This window comes from Athalia rosae, chromosome 2 (genome assembly GCF_917208135.1).
Source record: "Athalia rosae chromosome 2, iyAthRosa1.1, whole genome shotgun sequence".
Classification (NCBI taxonomy): domain Eukaryota; kingdom Metazoa; phylum Arthropoda; class Insecta; order Hymenoptera; family Athaliidae; genus Athalia; species Athalia rosae.
Window position 1 is genome coordinate 31142011 of NC_064027.1, and position 19141 is coordinate 31161151.

General features: G+C 39.0%; 3 protein-coding genes and 1 long non-coding RNA gene across 16 annotated transcripts in view; 2 read left to right on the plus strand and 2 right to left on the minus strand.

The window, feature by feature from the left end:
- LOC105688404 (B-cell linker protein-like) lies at positions 1-9370 on the plus strand. Of its 2 annotated transcripts, XM_020853745.2 has the most exons (10): positions 1-310; positions 369-577; positions 719-804; positions 1932-1994; positions 3401-3459; positions 4191-5412; positions 5671-5785; positions 8017-8259; positions 8444-8585; positions 8657-9370. In XM_020853745.2, exons 2-10 carry the CDS (start codon positions 457-459, stop codon positions 8814-8816), a joined length of 2211 nt encoding a protein of 736 aa, XP_020709404.2. In that variant the 5' UTR covers positions 1-310; positions 369-456; the 3' UTR covers positions 8817-9370. The 2 variants fall into 2 exon arrangements, with proteins under 2 accessions (XP_020709404.2, XP_048506262.1); XM_048650305.1 differs by having other exon boundaries at positions 1-577.
- On the minus strand, positions 756-11212 carry LOC110117137. 6 transcript variants are annotated; one of them, XR_007277018.1, is made up of 5 exons: positions 3794-4199; positions 2795-2877; positions 2365-2688; positions 1752-1877; positions 756-905 (listed from the first exon to the last, which is right to left on the minus strand). It is a non-coding gene; the product is annotated as an uncharacterized LOC110117137 (long non-coding RNA). The 6 variants fall into 6 exon arrangements; XR_007277017.1 differs by lacking the exon at positions 756-905 and having other exon boundaries at positions 1582-1877; XR_007277021.1 differs by lacking the exons at positions 756-905; positions 1752-1877 and having other exon boundaries at positions 2002-2688; positions 3794-4001; positions 4092-4231.
- On the plus strand, positions 10032-15262 carry LOC105688403. Of its 3 annotated transcripts, XM_048650303.1 has the most exons (6): positions 10419-10555; positions 10686-10975; positions 11726-13116; positions 13185-13401; positions 13487-13906; positions 13975-15262. In XM_048650303.1, exons 3-6 carry the CDS (start codon positions 11822-11824, stop codon positions 14170-14172), a joined length of 2130 nt encoding a protein of 709 aa, XP_048506260.1. In that variant the 5' UTR covers positions 10419-10555; positions 10686-10975; positions 11726-11821; the 3' UTR covers positions 14173-15262. The 3 variants fall into 3 exon arrangements, with proteins under 3 accessions (XP_012260108.2, XP_048506260.1, XP_012260110.2); XM_012404685.3 differs by lacking the exon at positions 10686-10975 and having other exon boundaries at positions 10032-10555; XM_012404687.3 differs by lacking the exons at positions 10419-10555; positions 10686-10975 and adding an exon at positions 11005-11305.
- LOC105688405 (N-acetyl-D-glucosamine kinase) overlaps positions 14234-19141 on the minus strand; it is a 6516-nt gene continuing 1608 nt past the window's right edge. The window contains exons 1-8 of one of the 5 annotated variants that reach the window (XR_007277001.1): positions 18843-19025; positions 17892-18177; positions 17596-17680; positions 17406-17504; positions 17073-17325; positions 16631-16929; positions 16124-16542; positions 14234-15724 (exon numbers count right to left, since the gene is read on the minus strand). Coding sequence is in view for 4 of the 5 variants with exons in the window: in XM_012404695.3 (XP_012260118.2) it covers positions 16261-16542; positions 16631-16929; positions 17073-17325; positions 17406-17504; positions 17596-17680; positions 17892-18142 (1269 nt within the window). In the remaining variant the exon portion in view is untranslated. Of the gene's footprint in view, positions 15725-15843; positions 16930-17072; positions 17326-17405; positions 17505-17595; positions 17681-17891; positions 18178-18842; positions 19031-19141 lie in introns of those variants that run through there. The other 4 variants (XM_012404695.3, XM_048650320.1, XM_020853747.2 and 1 more) reach the window with 4 other exon arrangements.

Consider the following 19141-nt stretch of genomic DNA (forward strand, 5'->3'; position numbering starts at 1 on the left):
GATTTGCACTTGTCGTTGACGGGAGAAAATGGACTTACGCGCAATCGATTTTTGACCGTCGCGAATATCAGTCCACGCCAATACAGTCTTCAAAGCTTTCGAACAATTTATAAAATCCCTGTGGAAAAAACGAGTTGTCGATTATATCCCACCGTTTTCTCAAAGTTCAACAAAGGCTAATTGTACGTTCATCGGTGAAGGGAGAGTGGAGCATTCTGAAAACTGAAGTCGACGGAAGAAACTGACAATGAATTCCTTCTTCGCGTGCAGTTACTTGTGGACACTGATATCTGCCGATAGACGTATGAAGGTATGTGGTTTTTTATTGACCACTCGTGCGGCGGCTACAATGGAAAGCTTTGCGACAGGTGTCCGAAGTAGCGAGCGATGTGGGGTCCAAAAGTAAACTGACCAATGAAAATAATCCGCCACTTTACACCGTGTCGTTAAGATGGGATGGCATGCGGTATACCGGGGACAGGCAGACCTAGTGAATCGGTGAACCGAAAAAAATCGCCACACCGAGTTATTTCGTCGACAAAGTGTAAAGGACCGTGCTCTTTGTCGGGTGTTCAAAGTGCGCTTTTTGTTATTACATACAATATAATATATATATACAAATATATGTATATGCATATGCAAATATATATATGTGCATGTTTACATATTTAAGTTTATACTGTACACAGTCTCGGCTGATTTGTGATCTGATTGTTAGAAATGTGCACTACCGTAAGAAAAGAGGTATTATTGCAGCGAATATCCAACTTCACTACGGAGGAGGTCGTGGCTTTGTTGCTAAAGGTGAGTAAACTCTGACGTTGACGGATCACGTCTCCCATCGTCTTCTGCTAAATTAACTCGATGCCCTCTTTCGTCATTGTCTCAGCGATGTCATGCGGTCGCTAATTGATTGAAAATCGTGAATATCAATCAGGTACCCTCGAGCATGTGGTCTGGTCTTACAATTAGCCACGTTCTGGTATAAACTCAAGACATTTGTAACTTGGAAAACATTTTTCAAAACCTCGTCCAAATTAGACGAAAAAACAAAAAGATTTTCTACAATCTACGCATCGCCGTTGTCAAACGAAATAGCGAGCAAAGTTTGAAGTTTTCCCGGCATACTCGATCTCTTATCCAAGCTTTTGATAATAATCAGAGGTCCATGCTAAAAGCGATTATGCGGGCATCTCATCCACGGAAAGCCACGTCTATGCGGTAAACAATAAACATATAACTACTGATTGTCGGACGTTATCTGTCACGTTATTTGTCAAATGTACGAATTGACGTACTCTTAAATCTCATTCATTTTTAACAATCACTTCTCCGCACTGCATCGGTCGTCACTGTGAATTCCATGTATACGCAAATCCAGGGCTAAGAAGCAGAAGGGTTTAACCAGATTTTTCCCGGTTGTGAGCCATCGTGTCGTCATGAGGGCTTACGTCGCAAAGGTGATGCGAGTTACGAGCAGTAGGAATGACATTCGGTCAGAGAATTGGATGTCTTTCCATTTTGGCGAATCTGACTTTTGCGAGAGCGCGGAAAATATTTGAATTACTCAATTGTAAGTATTCGAAACCGCGCGAAGCTACATCTGCCGAAGGTCCCATTTCAAATGAAGGACGTTATTTGACAGGTTGTAATATTTCCGGATCGAGTATAAACTGGAACTAGATTTCCATGTTTTTCATTACATTTTTTCTATGTTTAAGTACGGTTTACCTTCCAAGAGATATACGTACCTGTACAGGCAACATTCTCTCTGTACTTCTCTGCGACTCGTGCCCTTCTGTTTCCAATCCTTTCATAAAGAGACATCTTGCCTCTTCCTGTCGCGGCCGCAAAACGTGTTATCACCTCAGGATTTCCTGCAAAGTTATGGCTGTCACTCAACCGAACCATCCATTTCTCGGCTGTTGCAGAACAAATTGGTCGAATGCTGCGACGCCGTCCGCAAGCGAAAAATCAGTGGAGAACAATTTTTGGTAAGTTGATTTCGAGTACAATTTAAAAAAACACTATTCAATCGTTTTTCGCTATTTTTTGAATGAAAATAATTTCAAAACTACTTCAGTTACATTGCCACGATATGAGGAATGCGCTTAGTTGCAGTTTGTATCGTATGCGAACCCCGTTATGTTCCTATTACCGCAATGTCAACATGCGAAAGCGATTACAATGAAAAACTGCAAAAGCAACACAACTGCGTTCGGTACCATTCGATCAGCGAACCGCAAATACGAACGGAAAATATACGTAACAAATTCCCATTGTTTCACATTTCCTCTTTCTTATTAGCGGGGCAACACATATTCGCATCTGTGCGTTGTAATCGCGTTTAACTTTCTTTCCTACCTCAGTGGTGTGAATTTACCAATCCCACTCGTCGCGGACACAGATGGCGATGACACGGAAAAGTCAAGTGAGGGACAGTTTTATATTCACGAATCATAATTACAGCGTAACCTGGAAAGGTTCACTTTCGTCCTACTTTTGAAAAACATGTCCGCATGAGATTGCACGTCCATGTCTTGATTTTCTTCACGTTCGTTCATTCGAAGCAAATAATCACATGGACGAATGAACGAACAACAAGGTACACAAACGAATAAATAATTGAATGAATCTTTTTTCCATGTCTTGCGATTCTTCGACAACTGCAGATATCATAAGATATGACTGTAACAGGAAATCCAAAGTGATAAAAGATGTTTAATAATTTGATATGCTTTTCTGTTGCGATTCGGTGAATATTTATATACAATATTTTTTATTCGGTACCTACCTCGATGTATTCACGTGCCCACTCCGTATATTTTCTCTGTTCGTGAGATTTTCCATTCATTTATATGATCGTCCAAGATGTTACTGAAAAAAAATGGAGCAAATGTAAAGAATAGTCAAGGTCAAGACATAAAATATCCTCAAAAGACATCGAGTGAATTTCGGCCCTTTGAGAGTTTTTATGCCGCGTTATCTACTCGATAAAACTAGTCGAAAATTCTGGGCCAATAGCATTGCACTTGACCCAAATAGAATCACAAATTTCTTCCACTTTTTGAAACTTTACGAAACTCTCCTAACCAGTTTTCACATACGATCCACCCGACGATCCATACAATCGACTTTCTCATAAATTATGAATGATCCAAGTATACACAGGTGTATACGTGTACAAGGTACATACATACATACATACATACATACATACATACATACATACATACATACATACATACATACATACATATACATATGTATACGCAGTGTCCATAGAAATTTTAACACAGTATTTGGGAAAACAATGAAACATTTCATTTATCGAGATCGTATGAATTGTTGGATCGTTCAACTATTCCTTTTTGATAATGTAGTTGTTTTTTCCATACAGCGTTTGAGGGAGGACAATTTAATTCTGTGGGAGAGGGATCTTCGGACTACGTTGCGTTGGTAAGTACATAAAATACAGACTATTGTAAGAACGGGCTAAATAATACAAGTATACGGAATTTCATTGAAAAAACTATTAGAAAACAAACGGTAATATTCTTATTCATTTATACATCTACACGTATACCGGATGTGAAAATTACCAGGGCGAAAGAATTATTTCTCTTATCTGTACCATAGCTGACGTGATACACATTTCAAAGATTCAAAACAAAATCAGAAAACTACCCACACGTATTCGATATTGATGATTCCAAAGAGAATTTCATCGTGTGATCAGGTGTTACAATGAGATGGTTGTATATCTGTATACATATACGATTCGAATACCTACCTGTATTTACCCAACTAACAGTAAACGAACACTCCTTATTTCATGGAAACGCATGCGGTAGCGATGGGCAACGAATTCCTTTCGAATAAATAAATCGCGTGACTTTCGGCCAAAAAATAGATACCCCTAGACGTACGTACGTACGTACGTACATACCCGAATGTTATGGATTTTTTGTTATACGTATTATGCGGTGCTTTTATCGGACCTGGAAGAAAAAAACGGAGAAAATACAGTGAAAATAAAAGTTCTCCTTCGGTTTTTCTTTTATAGTAATAATTAACAGTTTTTATTTCACCTTCTCATTTCACAATATCCACATATTGTCCCTGCATACGTTCAATTTTGTTGATGCTGAGGGAATTGAGGAATTTTATTACCCGTCTATCTCTTACAGGAGTTTATCTCGGTTCATTGAGGACGTCAACAATAATCCTGAGCATTATCTTTACTTTGACGAATCTGCGGACACACCGTCATCTTCCTCGCATTCGGTTGATTCTGACGAGTTGTACAGCGACCATTCCGATGAATGGGATACGGAATTTGACGAAGAGGAAACTTACGACCCTTCCCTGGTAAACCGAAGAAAAAAATCATCGGTATCGTACAGCGAAGATAATTCGTCGAATAATTGCGTCGAGTCCGATCAGGAGAGCGACGAAATGGAAGAAATCTATACGAACAATAATGTATCGGCCGAACTCTACCGACACGAAGGTACGGTTAACAGGGATCGGTATAATCCAGGTACGTCACAGCGATCAGCTGAGAATTCAGAGGAGAATATTTATCAGAACGGTGCCGGTAGGATCGAAAGTGTTGGACCGTCACCGAACGGACCCACGACTGCAAACGTTATAAATTCAAATGACCCAAAGGAATCGAGCTTAGTTGCACAACTTCTAGAGGGATTGAAGCAAAAAGGACTCGGTCAAAAATCGCCCATGGGTCCTAAACCGCGGACAGGTCCAAAACCACCGACAGGCCCGAAGCCGCCGACGGGTCCGAAACCGGCATTAACTTCGTTGAAAAGACCGCCGATCTGCAACAGGAAAGAGGCGTTACTCCCGGTTGCAGATCGTTCGAGAGAGCGCCCGGTTCCCGTTTCAAAATCACCAAATTCGACGACGATTGCAACAGAAACTTCGAAAACGGCGAAAAGTATAAACAGGCCAAAAGTAACGCAGACTTTGAGTCCCAATTTTATCCAGTCTCTCGGGACGATCAATTCAAAACCACCGAGCTTTCGTCAACCGATACCTTTGATACAAAAGCAAATTCCAACAATTCCACCTCCGCTGCTTGATAATTCGCATCGAAAATCACCGACAAATCTTCCAAAGCCACCGGCATCGCCGATGGAAAATTTCAGACCCTTACCCGACGATGGAAATGACAGCGACGACGACATCTACGAGCCAGTTGACTCCCAGTTGAGAGTCGCTTCCATGGAAGATCGGTTAAACCCACGATTACAGCGATTGAATAGCTCGCATAGTATAGAAAACGGAAATTTCACAGGATCCGTGGAAAACGTTTACCGAGCAAGCAGCGAAAGCAGTCACGAAGAGTCGTACGACAACGAATCCGAATACGAGATCATCAACGAAGCAAAAGTAGGTCCCAATCACAATTTTTCATTCAATCATTTTTTTACCTTCTGTCTTTCTTTCTGAAACGGAGTTTCTTTGGAAAACCCACTGAAAATCCTATAATTGTCTAAATTTTGTGAAAATTTTGGTGTCACATCTCAAAGGATATCGATTTCACTCGTTCCTTTATCAATTGATAATCGAATAGTTTGATTCGTTCGATCGTTGGAAAAAAAATCTATATTTCTTCCTATTTCTGAAATATACTATCGACACTGTCAGGTCCCACAGGATCAAGTGGATGACGTGTATTTAAAGCCCTTGGTACATCGATCGTTGACAAAATCGCCAAGACTCGTGGGCCGGAAACCACATAACCCGCCGCTCCGTTTTCCAGGTTGGTGTACACGACCACATTTTAATCTTCAATGTTTTGAATTATTTGTTTTGTTAATCATCATCCATTGATTCCTGTATCATTTGATCATTTCACTTTTCATTCTTCTCATTCCATTTATTCACTTTTGATTTTATGTACTCGTCGAAAAAGTAAGGAATTCGTAAAATGAGAAAATTCATCTGCGATGAGTTTGAAATTGATTTGTAAAAGAGATAACATAAAACGAGAAAATAAGTAGGAAAGGAGGGCGTCTCTTATGCAAGGAGGATGTAATTCGTTCGAGACCCCAAAGCAATGTAACAAGAGCAAAGACTTATTTCGAACAGAAGAAAAAGAAAGACGGTAGAAAAAGAATTGAACACACGATATTTGAATGACAAAAAGCTTCACGTTCATGATGCTTTTGAAGAATTATTATTGTGAGAGTGAACCCGGCACGTGGTGTACAAATGTTACGATATATGCCATGGGTGGAACTTGTTTCAAAGAATTAATACCATAATGAAAACATTCCGACCCTGGAACTCATTTTGTTGCTGGCACTGCCATTGTGGGTTTTGATGCATATTTGAGATGAACTTTGTTCGGTCGAGACGTGTCAATTATCGAGATACAAGTGCGCGTTGCAGTAGAAATAATCTCACGCGGTTTTTAAAGTTGGCGTTTGTTGTTTTGTTTTGTTTTGTTTTTTTTTTCTCAAATTCAAAGTGAAATTCATTATGTTTTATTGTAAGAGAACTCGGACGGATATTGAATAAGAGATGAATTATTTTCTAAATAATACCATCGTGAAATGAAATCAATCAGGCTCAGGATAATTTAGGCCTGGACTCTTCTCTGTTGGTTCTACAAATATGTACATGTGTTGATTTTCATCTGATCTCTGAATATACTTCCTCTATACAAGTTGAAATTCGAGTTATGGTGGAATGTGCTCCTGTTTTTATCTGAGGATTGTTAGACAACTATTGGGTGGTCTCGGCGGTCGTTTGGCCGATGAAATAGCCGATATGATAGTTCGAATAACGCGAGGATTACTGCGATGTTGTCTCGCACAATCCTCCGAAACAACTTCGGAACACTCGATGGATCCCCCGAGACCACCAGGTCGAGTACCCATACCGTATACCGTATACATATATTTTCCGAATCTGGACATTGATGCGAGATTCGAATCGCTGCTATGGCGTGTGACGCAAACAAATACGCCCGATACGTGTGTATTCACAAAATACGACATCCGTGATAAGTCGCGTGACAATTACGACCAGGTATCCATTTGCCAATGATATACTATCCCGATAAATGGATACCCCTTCGAATCCAACTACCCATCGATTCGGCGAAAGAGAGAGTCGATATTCATGAAGCAAAGGTCTAGTAATTAGGTTCGATATTCTCGACCATGCGTGCTTCGAAGGGTTCGCCAATTTTCGGGGCTATAGAAAAACAACATCCCAAAATTTGTCGGCCCTCGTGATCGTTTGACGAAAATTCTAATTGTTCATCTCTTTCCTACTCCAGATTCAGTTGCGTGCAACGTTAGAAAAAATAGTAAATAACGCCAATTACCAAAGACTACGGACCGTGTACTCATCCGACGAACTCGGAGTCTGAAATACAACTGGAAAAATTGTCGAACATAAAAATTCCAGCGGGCGACGCATATAATCAGGGTCATCCCACATGCTGAGAAAACGACTCCCGGATTGCGTAAATTGCACCCGCCTTCTAGTCGCATACAGACACGAAAGAAACTAGAAAAATATTTTTCTTCAGTTTTCTTCAGAACTCGGAACGTGTCGGTTTATGATCACCTTGCGGTTAATATTATGAAAAACTGACGGCTGAAATTCGAAGAAAATCGAATATTATTCAACGATCTTCTTTGATTTCATTCACGGCAGAGAGAAACCAAGATAGTTTATTCGAATGAAAAATGGCGATTTTAGTAGGTGATTTGAAGAGATCGGTGTCTTTGAACACGGCCGCGAGGAGACAAGCCAGTTTATCGGAATGTTTGACTCAAGCGGCGCTAACCGAAGCAAGATTAAATCTTTCAAGTTGGTTCACCAATCGTAATAACGAAAATTAAATCTTTCGAGTTGCTAATTTTTCCGGGAAGTTGTTATACCTATGTATTTCTGAAGTAATTGTTCAGGAGAGCTAAAGATCGACGATTCTCATCATACCTACAATATAAACTGACGCTGGATTCGATTTTTCAGAACGATCACCGAACCCAAAATCCGCAACTCTGCCCCATTCTGGAACTCAAGGGACTACAAGTGGAAGTCATGGAAAAGTAATTCGACCCCTTCCACCTCCGCCAAATCCTCAAAGACTCGACAGAGCCCATCAACAACAATCTGTTTCGACCAGAAATGATTCGATTGATGGCAAATCGTACAAAAATAAACCATGGTATCACAACATCAGCAGAGAAGAAGCCATCGCCCTGATCGAAGGAGGTATCGAAATTTGAACAGAACATTCGAAATTTTTCATTATTTCAATCGTCCGAGTGATTGTTATATCTTTGTTCTTGAGTATCTGGCTAAACGATTCCGTGATTCGTTGCCTTCGCTATTATTCGGCGCTATAAAATGCATTCTTTTTTTTGTTCTCATCGATCGATTATCATTTTCCTTCCAGCGAGTTCGACGCGACCTTCGCCGCCCGATGGATACTTTCTCGTACGACCATCCAGTGCAAACAATGACAATCCTTTGGTACTCGTGGTTTACTACCGAATAAGAGCGTACAATATTCCAGTACGAAGAAGATCCGACAACCGGTAATAGCAAAATTTCATCATACATTGTTAGCTTACGATAGAATTATGTTGACCCGACCACGTATTTCCAGCTACGCCCTGGGTACGCCAAGACCCGACGAGTTTGCATTTGCATCGGTTGAAGAAATGATCAATTTTCACTCAATGGAAGAAATTTCTATACAAAGCAAAGGAGTCTCAGTTGGACATTGTCGACTCACAAAAACACCGTTTAGAACTAACGAATCCTAGATGTAATTTCACTTGTACGACAAGGAGAATATTAGCTTCTAATCATTCGTTCAAGTACAATGTAATCTACATTTTTTTCGGTCTTTTGTCAATGTTCATAAATTAGTCGAGCCACAATGAAACGTCAAATATCCAAAGATATAATACACGATATGCATAACAATAAAGTATACATGTCTAGTTGGGAAAACGAACAATCTCACTAGATGTTATTTGTAATCAAGACTGAAGATGATGACTGATTTCATGGTTGCAGTTCAATCGCCTCGTTCAATGCTGGTACGCATTATTCAATTTTTCATCATAAATAAGTAACGTGGGTAATGTAAGACCTACATTATTATACCTGTATACATAGTATGTATGTATGTATTTGTATATTATCTCTGTCAAAGATTGTACATCAAAAGACCGTGCCTCTTTCATATTTCAATGTTAAATGTTCCAAAGCGTTGAAATTCAAAATATGATATGCGTTTACAAAACAATTTTATTACGATGCTATTTAATGTAATCATGTGTACGTCAAATAAAATAAGTGCGGTACCTAGATATACGTATGGCATTTCATAAGCTACACGTCTTTTTTACCGTCTTCATGACGAACCGATGAGAAACGAAAAACAAATACAGCTAATAGGACAAATGGTCAACTTCTGTAGAATATAATGAATAATGTTGTAGATGAATTTGATGTGGTGGTAGAATAACGATAACAAATATCCAATAGTAGATTCTCTGCGAGTTGTGATTTGCCAAAATAAAAATTAAGGGACTAGGAGGCAAAAAAAAAGGAAATAATGAGAAAATGTCTTCAAATGCTGGAAAATGTTACGTAATGTGCCGGATTGGAATACAGGAAATATACCATGTGAAGTTTTCATATATCGCGTTATCTTCGGGCGCCGATCATGGTTCCCATTTTCACATCGAGATCTTTGGGTGGAAGACTTGAATATTGGATAAATCTTAGAATTTAAATCATTATTTGGATTTTGATACCTCGGTAGTTGCGTTTTTTCAGCAATGGCGAGCGTTTTCCATAAACGTTCGAACATAAATATTCGAATTTCTAACGAAGAAACGCGCCGATAAACTCATGCTGTCCAGCTGCTATCTTTTCGGCAGTTTGTCCAAATGATGAATAAAAAATGAACTAGATATACGAACACGACACTCTAGTGATATAATTCTCAAGACGCCACACGCGAGACTCGGGGCTCGGAGGGTCTTTAAAGTGCGAAAAGATTCGTTAAGTACCGCTCAATTGACCGCTTTATTCCGGGTGTCGTTCAAGTCTTAACGCTACGAGAGTGTCAGTGGTTCCAATTCAACGATGTCAAAGTGCTTCGAGTAACCTTTCAAATGAATTTTTAATCCAGTTGATGCGGTGGGTTCGCCAATTATGGATGTTGGAAACGTGAGTCACCAGCTTCAGCTACGGACCGATAGCGGGAATATATAAAATGTCAAATGCTGCTTAAAAAAGTGTCATGGTGATATATCAATAGCGAAGTGATAAGTGGTTGCAAAAAACAAAATATCAACTGTGCGTGAAAACTATTAAATTCGATTATCGAACCAGCGATAATAATCAAGAAATGGAAGATGAATCGACTGGGAGAGAAGCTAATAAAATATGTGGAGTTTGCGGGGATAAAGCACTTGGATATAATTTCAACGCCGTTTCATGCGAAAGCTGCAAGGCATTCTTTCGCAGAAATGCGTTGAAAAATAAGGTGATTCCTTCACACTATATATTCTATATTCAAATTTATACCATAACCGTGCGTCGCTTCGATTTAGAAGTATGTAAAACGAAATCAAAGCACGAGCTAATTGATCACCATTTCATCCAACGTAATTTAGATTATCGTAAGAATGAAACACGCTGAACATTGGCACGTATCTTGACAAAACTCAGGAAAAATGAAGAAAAAGAAATACGCTGATGTTACGTCATTGCGTTACCATTCCCGATTATAATAACACGCCGAAACCCGATGAGCCATGATTATCAATCGCAAACATCTTCATAGATGATATGAAACGAAAACATCTACATACACGTATCATGATGTATCAAAGGACAGGAGTATGGAGGGTTACCTCTACCCTCCATAGACAGGAGTAACGATTATAACCACTTCGCCAACCAGGTTATGATCGTTTTGTCACAAATAATTTTGATAAACGATCAATTACTTCGCACAATCTGTCACGTTTGGCGTGGATAATTAATAATCCATTTACACTCACATCAGTCACGTTATTATCGTGATATTGCTTCGTTCCTTTGGATTAGAAGAATTCTTCATACTAACGATAATTATGACATCCGATAAAAGTGTACTAAAGTTGAAAGAAATCACGATTTCAAGTCGATTCATCTTCTGGAATTTTTGATCCAAATCACGACAACAATTTCAAAAACGGGAAAAAAAATGAATAACAAATTACGTAAATTTATGTTCGATTGGTTCCAAAGGGTAAGATTAGAAAATAGCTACGCATGGCGTTAATATTTAACACTTGTGATACGAATCTTTGTGCGCGAAAATCGATTCAGTTTTGGAATCTTATCATTTTATTGTCTGCTTGCACTTGTCATGCTCATCGATCATATCTCTACGTAATGTAGATGCATAGTATGCATAAACATGTGCAATTGTCATTGTACTTCAATATTTTTACGCTTTGTTTAGAATTTGTAAAGTAAAGTAATTTATAGGTGCCACGTGTATTGGGTGAGAATTCAAAGTAAAATATCCTATGTATAGCGCAGAAAAATCCAATCCAGTCTAACAGATTGTGCCAACGAATCGCATAATTTTTTGTTTTTTGGTTTTGGAAGATACCCATAATCAATAGACACATCTGATTATCCATTATTTCTCCTTTTGTTCTAGGACTTCCGGTGTCCGTTTACGGAGAATTGTGAGATCACTGTTGTGACCCGTCGTTTTTGCCAAAAATGTCGTTTGGATAAATGTTTTAGTATCGGCATGCGTAAGGAATATATAATGACCGAAGAAGATAAAGTATTGAAACGTCAAAAGATTGAACGAAACCGTGCTAAGAAACGACCTCAACAAGAACCACCAAAAATCACAAAACTCAAAAGAGAAAATGTAGATGTAAACAACTTTGATCATGAAACTGCATCCCTCCAGTCGATCAATTCAGAATCTTACATATGGGAATCAGATAGAAAATACACCGATTTGGATGGCAACAGACAACAAATTACGGATAGTTTGAGTCCAGTTACTACGGCGAGTATTCCGTCTCCTTCCAGTCCATTAGAGGGAGCTAATATCGCAGGTTCAAAGACTCTACAAATGCTGACTGCTCCAAATTGCATAGAAAAATGCGCAGAAAACACTCCAAGGTTCGATCAATGTCAAGTAGGATTTGATAGGGTTCTCGATGGAGGTGGCAAGTACCTGATTCATAATCCATCACCTGTGCAAGAATCCTACGAACAACTTTCCGACGGAGTGATGAAGGTGGAAGGATCTTCGTCGACTATTAACTTTGACCTTGGAATTTCAAAGTTTGCAAATAATTCCGAAAAAGGATCGATGACCTCACCTATTTCATCAAAGTTTGAAGGACAGTCACAGTCCACCTCCAGGGAGAGATTTGACCTTGACGACCCAGTTGCAACGTCCAACTTGGTATCATTTATTAATAAACCAACATCGACGTCAACTTATCCTGCAGAAAGTTCAATTGTTTCAGAGAGTATTCCAGCTCCTAGTGAAACTGAAATAATCAAAGACGGACATAGCGTATGTCACAAACCAAAGAGATCGTGTAGTGCTAAAGAATCTGTTAGTTTGGTTTCAAAGGTGATGCAGGACCCTCTACTGATAACAAAGATCTTCAGCAACCCAGATTTTACTTCGAGGATATTTCAGGACCAAGGATTCATTTCTAAGATAATGGCAGATACAGACACAGTCTCGAGGTTAGTGTCGGATCCCCAAATATCAAAGTTCTTGGAGGAAAACGATCACGTCAGTTCGACAGATGAGGTTAGCATGAGACCAACTGGATCTCAGACGTTGAATGAGTTTGATCAGACTTTGGCAAATAATGGAATATCAGATAACATGATTAGGCATATGTTGGACGCCGAACAGAAACAACCAATTGCAACTCCAATTCTCAATAATCTAATCACAAGCAAAAGTAAAACAGAATATCTAAATCAGAATGCAGAAACATCAAATAGTACAGATTGTGTCAAAGAAACGGAAGACGTCACCAAAGACGTCCTTCAGGAAGTCCAACGGTAAAAATATATTTCTTTTTTATTGTTTCCTTTTTGTAAGCCAATCTGTGACAACCTCGGGTTTTCAGGATTCCAATCGTTGTGAATTCCATAGAATCAATACTCTACGAAGCCATAAAGCTCGAATTTTCTGCTTGTTCGGCACTCGGTGGAAATCAGAACAGCAGAGAACTTAACGATGCTGAACGAGCCAAACTCAACGAATTAATCGTAGCGAATAAAGCTTTACTTGCTCCATTGGACGATGACATTACTAATTTGGTCGGTGAGGACTGCAGGTTCAAGGTACGTTATCGATACCTCGGTTGATTCACAGTCATTTACGAATTTTTTTATTCCTTTATTATACGATACCTATAAAATATTACAGGCAAACGCTAGCCACTCAGATCCTGCTCTTCTGGATGTAATAAACCTGACAGCAATAGCTATTCGTCGGTTGATAAAGATGTCAAAAAAGATAAACGCGTTCAAAAATATGTGTCAAGAGGATCAGCTCGCTTTGTTGAAGGGTGGTTGTACGGAGATGATGATTCTACGATCGGCGTTAAACTATGACCCGGATAAAGATATATGGAAGATTCCTCACAGTCAGGAGAGAATGTCTAAAATTAGAGTGGACGTGCTGAAAGAAGCGAAAGGAAATCTCTACACAGAACACACGAGGTTTGTCAGAAACTTTGATCCACGATGGAGAGATGAAAACATAATCCTAATTCTCAGCGCCATTGCATTATTCACTCCTGACAGGCCGCGTGTGATTCATAGGGACGTTATCAAATTGGAACAGGTACTTGAATTGTTTTTCACTTTCAAGTCATCAAATCTGATTCTGATAATTTCTATTAATATGTTTAGAATTCTTACTATTACCTCCTGAGGCGATACTTGGAGAGCGTATATCCTGGGTGCGAAGCCAAATCTACATTTTTGAAATTGATCCAAAAGATCTCGGAATTACACAGACTGAACGACGAGGTCGTCGGTGTGTACCTCAACGTCAATCCTTCCAGTGTTGAACCGCTTCTCATCGAAATATTCGATCTAAAACATTGATAGTCTTTATATTCTTCACCCAAATGTCTATTTGTTGAACAAATCCGCAACACTTTTGGGATGGTAATTCCAAACGAATCTATGTATATTTATTCTTTCTTCAAGTTTACATACAGGGACAATATGTGGAAACTGGCCTCTCTGTACGCCCGACTAACGTTAACTGAACATACAAAAAATGAAAATCGCAAGGAGAACCGAGCCACAAAACGTTGCCAAAGAGATTAATTAACATATTATGTACAGTTATAGATATATTCGATCGCCATAATTATTATGTTTCTTACTCTTGATATGTTGAATACTCTTATTCGTTCTATTAATTTTTCTTTTTGTTTCGATCGAAATTCAAGTAAATAAGTCAACTATTGCTACAACAGAGAGATTTTTTGAGAAAATGTCTCGTATGTAAATATACATAACTTCTATAGCGTACGGTGCATAGCCCTGCAGTTGCGCTCATCATATAATTAAATAATTATTGTACATATAAAAATAGGTATAGTTATAGTATACATGTATGTATTGTTTCGTTTTTGACGGTGCTAAGTATATGTTTTTCCTCTAATCTACCTTTAGGAATCAAAACGCGTTGGGGCTTTAAAAAACGACGATGGTGGTAATAATAACAACAACACGAACAATAATTACAGTAATATTTTATATCAAACAGTCGACTTGACGTACGTAATGTATACATACAATGTATGTGGTGAAAACGTGAATATCGTGAAAGTGACGGGAATTGTGAAAACGATGGAGATTGTGAAATTAATACTAGTGAAAATGATGAAAATGGTGGAAACGATGAAAATTGTTATGTATAACAAATAGTAATAACGCAAACCGTAAAACAAAAAAAAAGTCGTGAGTTGTGATAAATAATAACGGGCATTACTATATTTTTTTAGTTACTGAATATTACACTGAATATATGCGTGTGATGAATTATTTTGATTCTCATACACCTTTCCTCGTTACATTTGACTGTTTGATTTGATGATTTAAGTAATTTGTTTGTTTCAACCACAGTTCTCGCTATCATGTAGGTAACTATCGATACTTCTTGTAATAAAATTTACGAATATAACTGTCAGCCAAATTGTCCCGGCCGTGAGTAACAATAATAATAAAAAATTCAGAATATCGTAAACCAGGACTGCGCCGGACCAAAAAATCTTAAAGGGCATGAGAATCACACCGAAAACCAGGCCCATGATGGAATTTATTGTCTGGCGACTGAATCACGGCGTTGGAATTTCGAACCTAAAAACGAAAACACCATGCGTACTCTACAGTTGAAAAAGACTGTATAAAAAACTTCCGAAGATCTTACACTGCGGGCTTCACGGATTCCAATCCCGGCTGAATAATTCGAGGACAGCGGATGACAGGGCCATTATTTGATTTTTGATTCCGACACTTAATGTCAGGTTATTTCTCACATCGCAATTTATCAGTACAAACGTTTCGGTTAGATTCGCCGTTGTTAAACTTCATCGCTTTACATTTTGTTTCTTCACTTTTTTTCAAACAGCTACGGGTGTGCCGGCTGTAAAATGATAGCGATGCAAAATATTTCAGACTTTCTCGGCGCAACTGTGTTAAACTACACCAAATCTATGTGTTTGATTGAATTTTTCTGAAGATACGATGCAGAAAACATTCGAATTTGTAAAACTAATCCGTCTCTTTATTCGATGATTTCAAATACACTTATTGCGTTTAGTGGTCAAAAAAACGATACGAATACATATACCGCGACACGATGCGAGGTGAAATAAAAGCGTGCGTCTATCTTGCAGAGTTACGTTATTGGCCTAGAATTTTCATTTCTTTCGAAATAGTCAGATCCTTATCCCAAGTTCTCAGAGAATTATAGTTACGAAACGCCCACAAATTTCGTTCCACCGTAAAGACTTTTTGCAGAAAAGATTCAAAATGTACGTACTCTATACAAGTTGAAATATGACAATGGCAACACGTCAACGGCATTGAATTAAATCACGTTTTCCACCAGTCCCAAAGAGAATATCTCGCGGAGATGATATTTCGAAACTTGGAGTGGCCCGATATGAAAATCAGGGGTTATTCCCGTTCCGGTGACGCCGGGAAGTTTGCACGTTTATAGTGATAGAATACATCGATGTTGTCGTCGTACGTCTTTTTCAATGTATCGCAGGCGATCGAATCCGCAGCCAAATAACAAGCCCCAATGGCCGCGGAAGTCTTCAGTCGTAAGAGGCTCAGTTCATCAACGCCCGGAGTATTGTGAATTTGATCCTCAAATCCCTTTTTCATTAGCTTCCAAGAATTCCATACCGAACCGACGCAAACAATTTTCAGTCCCCCGGTAGCCAAAATTAAATCCTGCGTGAAATAAAATTGAATTATTTATAGAAAAATATCAATCATTTCTCATTCGATCACGTATTCCATCTAATTTATAACAACTCGCATTTTGAGCTTTTCCGGCTACGGCCTGAACATAACGTGCCAAGACTTTCCCTGTATCTTCAAAGAGTAAAATGCACAGTGGGTCTCCATGATCGCAGCCTTTGGCAAGTTCTTTAGCTAACATGGCGAATTTGCTCTTGTCGAAATTGGCATAGAGGTGTGGAAGGAGATCATTCCTCTCGGCGATGTGAAAAAAGTTCCTTATAGTAGGCCAAACATAGGTAATCGGGTGCGGAGCCTTTGAGAAATTGTCCATTTCGTCGAAGACATATTTCGTTGCGCGGTGAGCTATCCAATACGCTGTGAAAATTAATGCTAACTATACCAGTGGGAAAGTACTGATTGTGAGAGGTACAAATGAGAACGGTGCTGTTAATTGGAAGAAAAATAAAAATGAGAAAAAGGAAGACAAGGAGAAACCTAGCTTTCATTAATGAACTGACCACTGCCTTCGTCTCCCATGGCGTGTCCCCATCCTCCACAACCGTGAGTTTTCCCATCAGGATTTACGAGGAGGGCGTTACTCCCGGTTCCTGCGATTAGGACCACACCGCCATTTCGAAGGCCTGTTTTTATACTGCCCAAAGTATCTGAACCCACAAAATACCTTCGAGAAGCGGTTGGAAACTCTTTCAGAAGGATTTCCACTAGATGACGATTTGATTCTTCTTGTTCACAGCCGCTCAAGGCAAGACCCTATATGAGATCGGTATTCGAATCATGCAAAACGAGGAGGTTAATTATAGTTGAAGTTATTTACGTTTTCTGAATTATACCGTGCAATCTAATGGCGTCGACTCGGAAATATTCAAATCCTTCTTCGCAATCGCTATCATTCCGTTTATTCTAGCAGCCGTTTCCTTCATCCCCACATGCTAAAATTATACAAGAGTAATTTCAACGACGCTTGAGTCCATTTTATGGAAACCTGAGGTTGAAGTGATTTGAATGATGCACGATCCTTACCCAATGATTCGTACCGGGACCTTTCATTTCGATCAACTTTGTTCCGTACCCATTCAGAATTATCAGTGTGGAATGCGTCGCACCTCTGTGAAAATGTAGAGTTTTTTTCAACAAACAATAATATGCCAGAATTTTCACGACAGCGATAAGATAAGATCTGAGAGTTCTATAATTGATCTGCAGGATAACTCAAATGGTTTGATAAGAGTGCAGATCATACTGCGGACAAAAAAATTCAACGAGATAACAAACAGCCTTAAAGGAACAGGTATCGCGATTTTTTTCATCAGTCTCACCCTTCTATGCCGCCGATTCTTGTATCCGCAGGTGAAATACGATTTTCTCCTGCTTCACCTCCGGAGATTTCACTCGTCTGAGGTGAATCATTATCGCCAAACTTTTTTTCTAAATCGATTGCGGACTTCGTTGCTTCATGACTTTTTCCTTCGTCCCTCTTTGCTTTCCTAAGTTCGTTTTCATCTATTTTTGCTGCTGAAACTGGTTTATTTTCTTCTCCTGCTCCTTTCGTCTGCTTCTCTTTAACCATTTCAATTCGGAACGATCTGGCGCACTTCTGACCTGCTATAGAAAAACAGAAAAATTAGTTCAACGGTACATTTCCACTTGAAGTCTTCGTACACATTTGGAAACGTCTACGTTGGAGCTAACGATATAATATAATATGTGATAATGATTGATCGAGTTAGGAAGAATTGGGTAATCGGGTCAACTCAATTCCAATTTTAATTCATCCATCAATTCAAATGACAATTGTTTCGTAAGTCTCGAAGAGAAATCCATCACCTTTTTCAAAAATTCACGGTTGATACGACGGAGCTTTTTGTTTTTGTGTGCGCGTGTGCCATTTAGTTGAATAAAAATTGATCTAATCGTTTATAAGGTATCATATGTAAAAAGACCGCCAGCGGCATCCTGATGCCAAGTTCTCAAAACGCTGAGCAGTGAACTGAGAGGACAAGTTTTCTCTTCTGTTTTTATTGGAAAAATATCTATGACAATATCAAATTATGCCTGATATGTAAACTATCTGAATAATGAGATGAGTTTAATATGCGTTGAAATAGCGGTAATTATTCATACGGTATGTTGAACTAGCGTGTATTTACGAGACCTTCAGGAAAGGCCGTTACCAAATAATTTCGGATATGTTTGAAAGCAGATTAGAATGAAGTGAAAGAGATAGAAAAAAAACCTAGCACTGTTGGATATACGCAGCCTCTGATCACCTCAACGTCGATGCAACAAATCACAATCGTGCGACTCAAGTTTGATGAAAAAGAAATTCCGCTCGTGCTGTATGTGGAAAAGAAACGTCTTCAATTTGACAGAAAAAATAACAAACTCCGACAATTTATCGGCCAGCTGAAGCTGCTCGCGGTAATCTCGGTACTGTTCGAGTGTCGATGTTCATAGAAAATATCCAGCTTTCCTCCTCTCGAAAAGTGGGGACATTGATGATCACGTGATTACGATAGAGAATTTGAATAATATTCATTGATAACATTTGGTAGATGCAGGCTGCGCT

Excerpts from the sequence above, each read along its gene's own strand:
- LOC105688404 (XM_048650305.1), top strand. The coding sequence starts at position 457 with ATGGCATGCGGTATACCGGGGACAGGCAGACCTAGTGAATCGGTGAAC. Across the intron at positions 805-1,931 it reads TCGTGGCTTTGTTGCTAAAG|AACAAATTGGTCGAATGCTG; the intron begins GTGAGTAAACTC and ends CGGCTGTTGCAG. Across the intron at positions 8,586-8,656 it reads CGAAGAAGATCCGACAACCG|CTACGCCCTGGGTACGCCAA; the intron begins GTAATAGCAAAA and ends ACGTATTTCCAG.
- LOC105688403 (XM_012404685.3), top strand. The coding sequence starts at position 10,418 with ATGGAAGATGAATCGACTGGGAGAGAAGCTAATAAAATATGTGGAGTT. Across the intron at positions 13,117-13,184 it reads GTCCTTCAGGAAGTCCAACG|GATTCCAATCGTTGTGAATT; the intron begins GTAAAAATATAT and ends TCGGGTTTTCAG. Across the intron at positions 13,907-13,974 it reads ACGTTATCAAATTGGAACAG|AATTCTTACTATTACCTCCT; the intron begins GTACTTGAATTG and ends TAATATGTTTAG.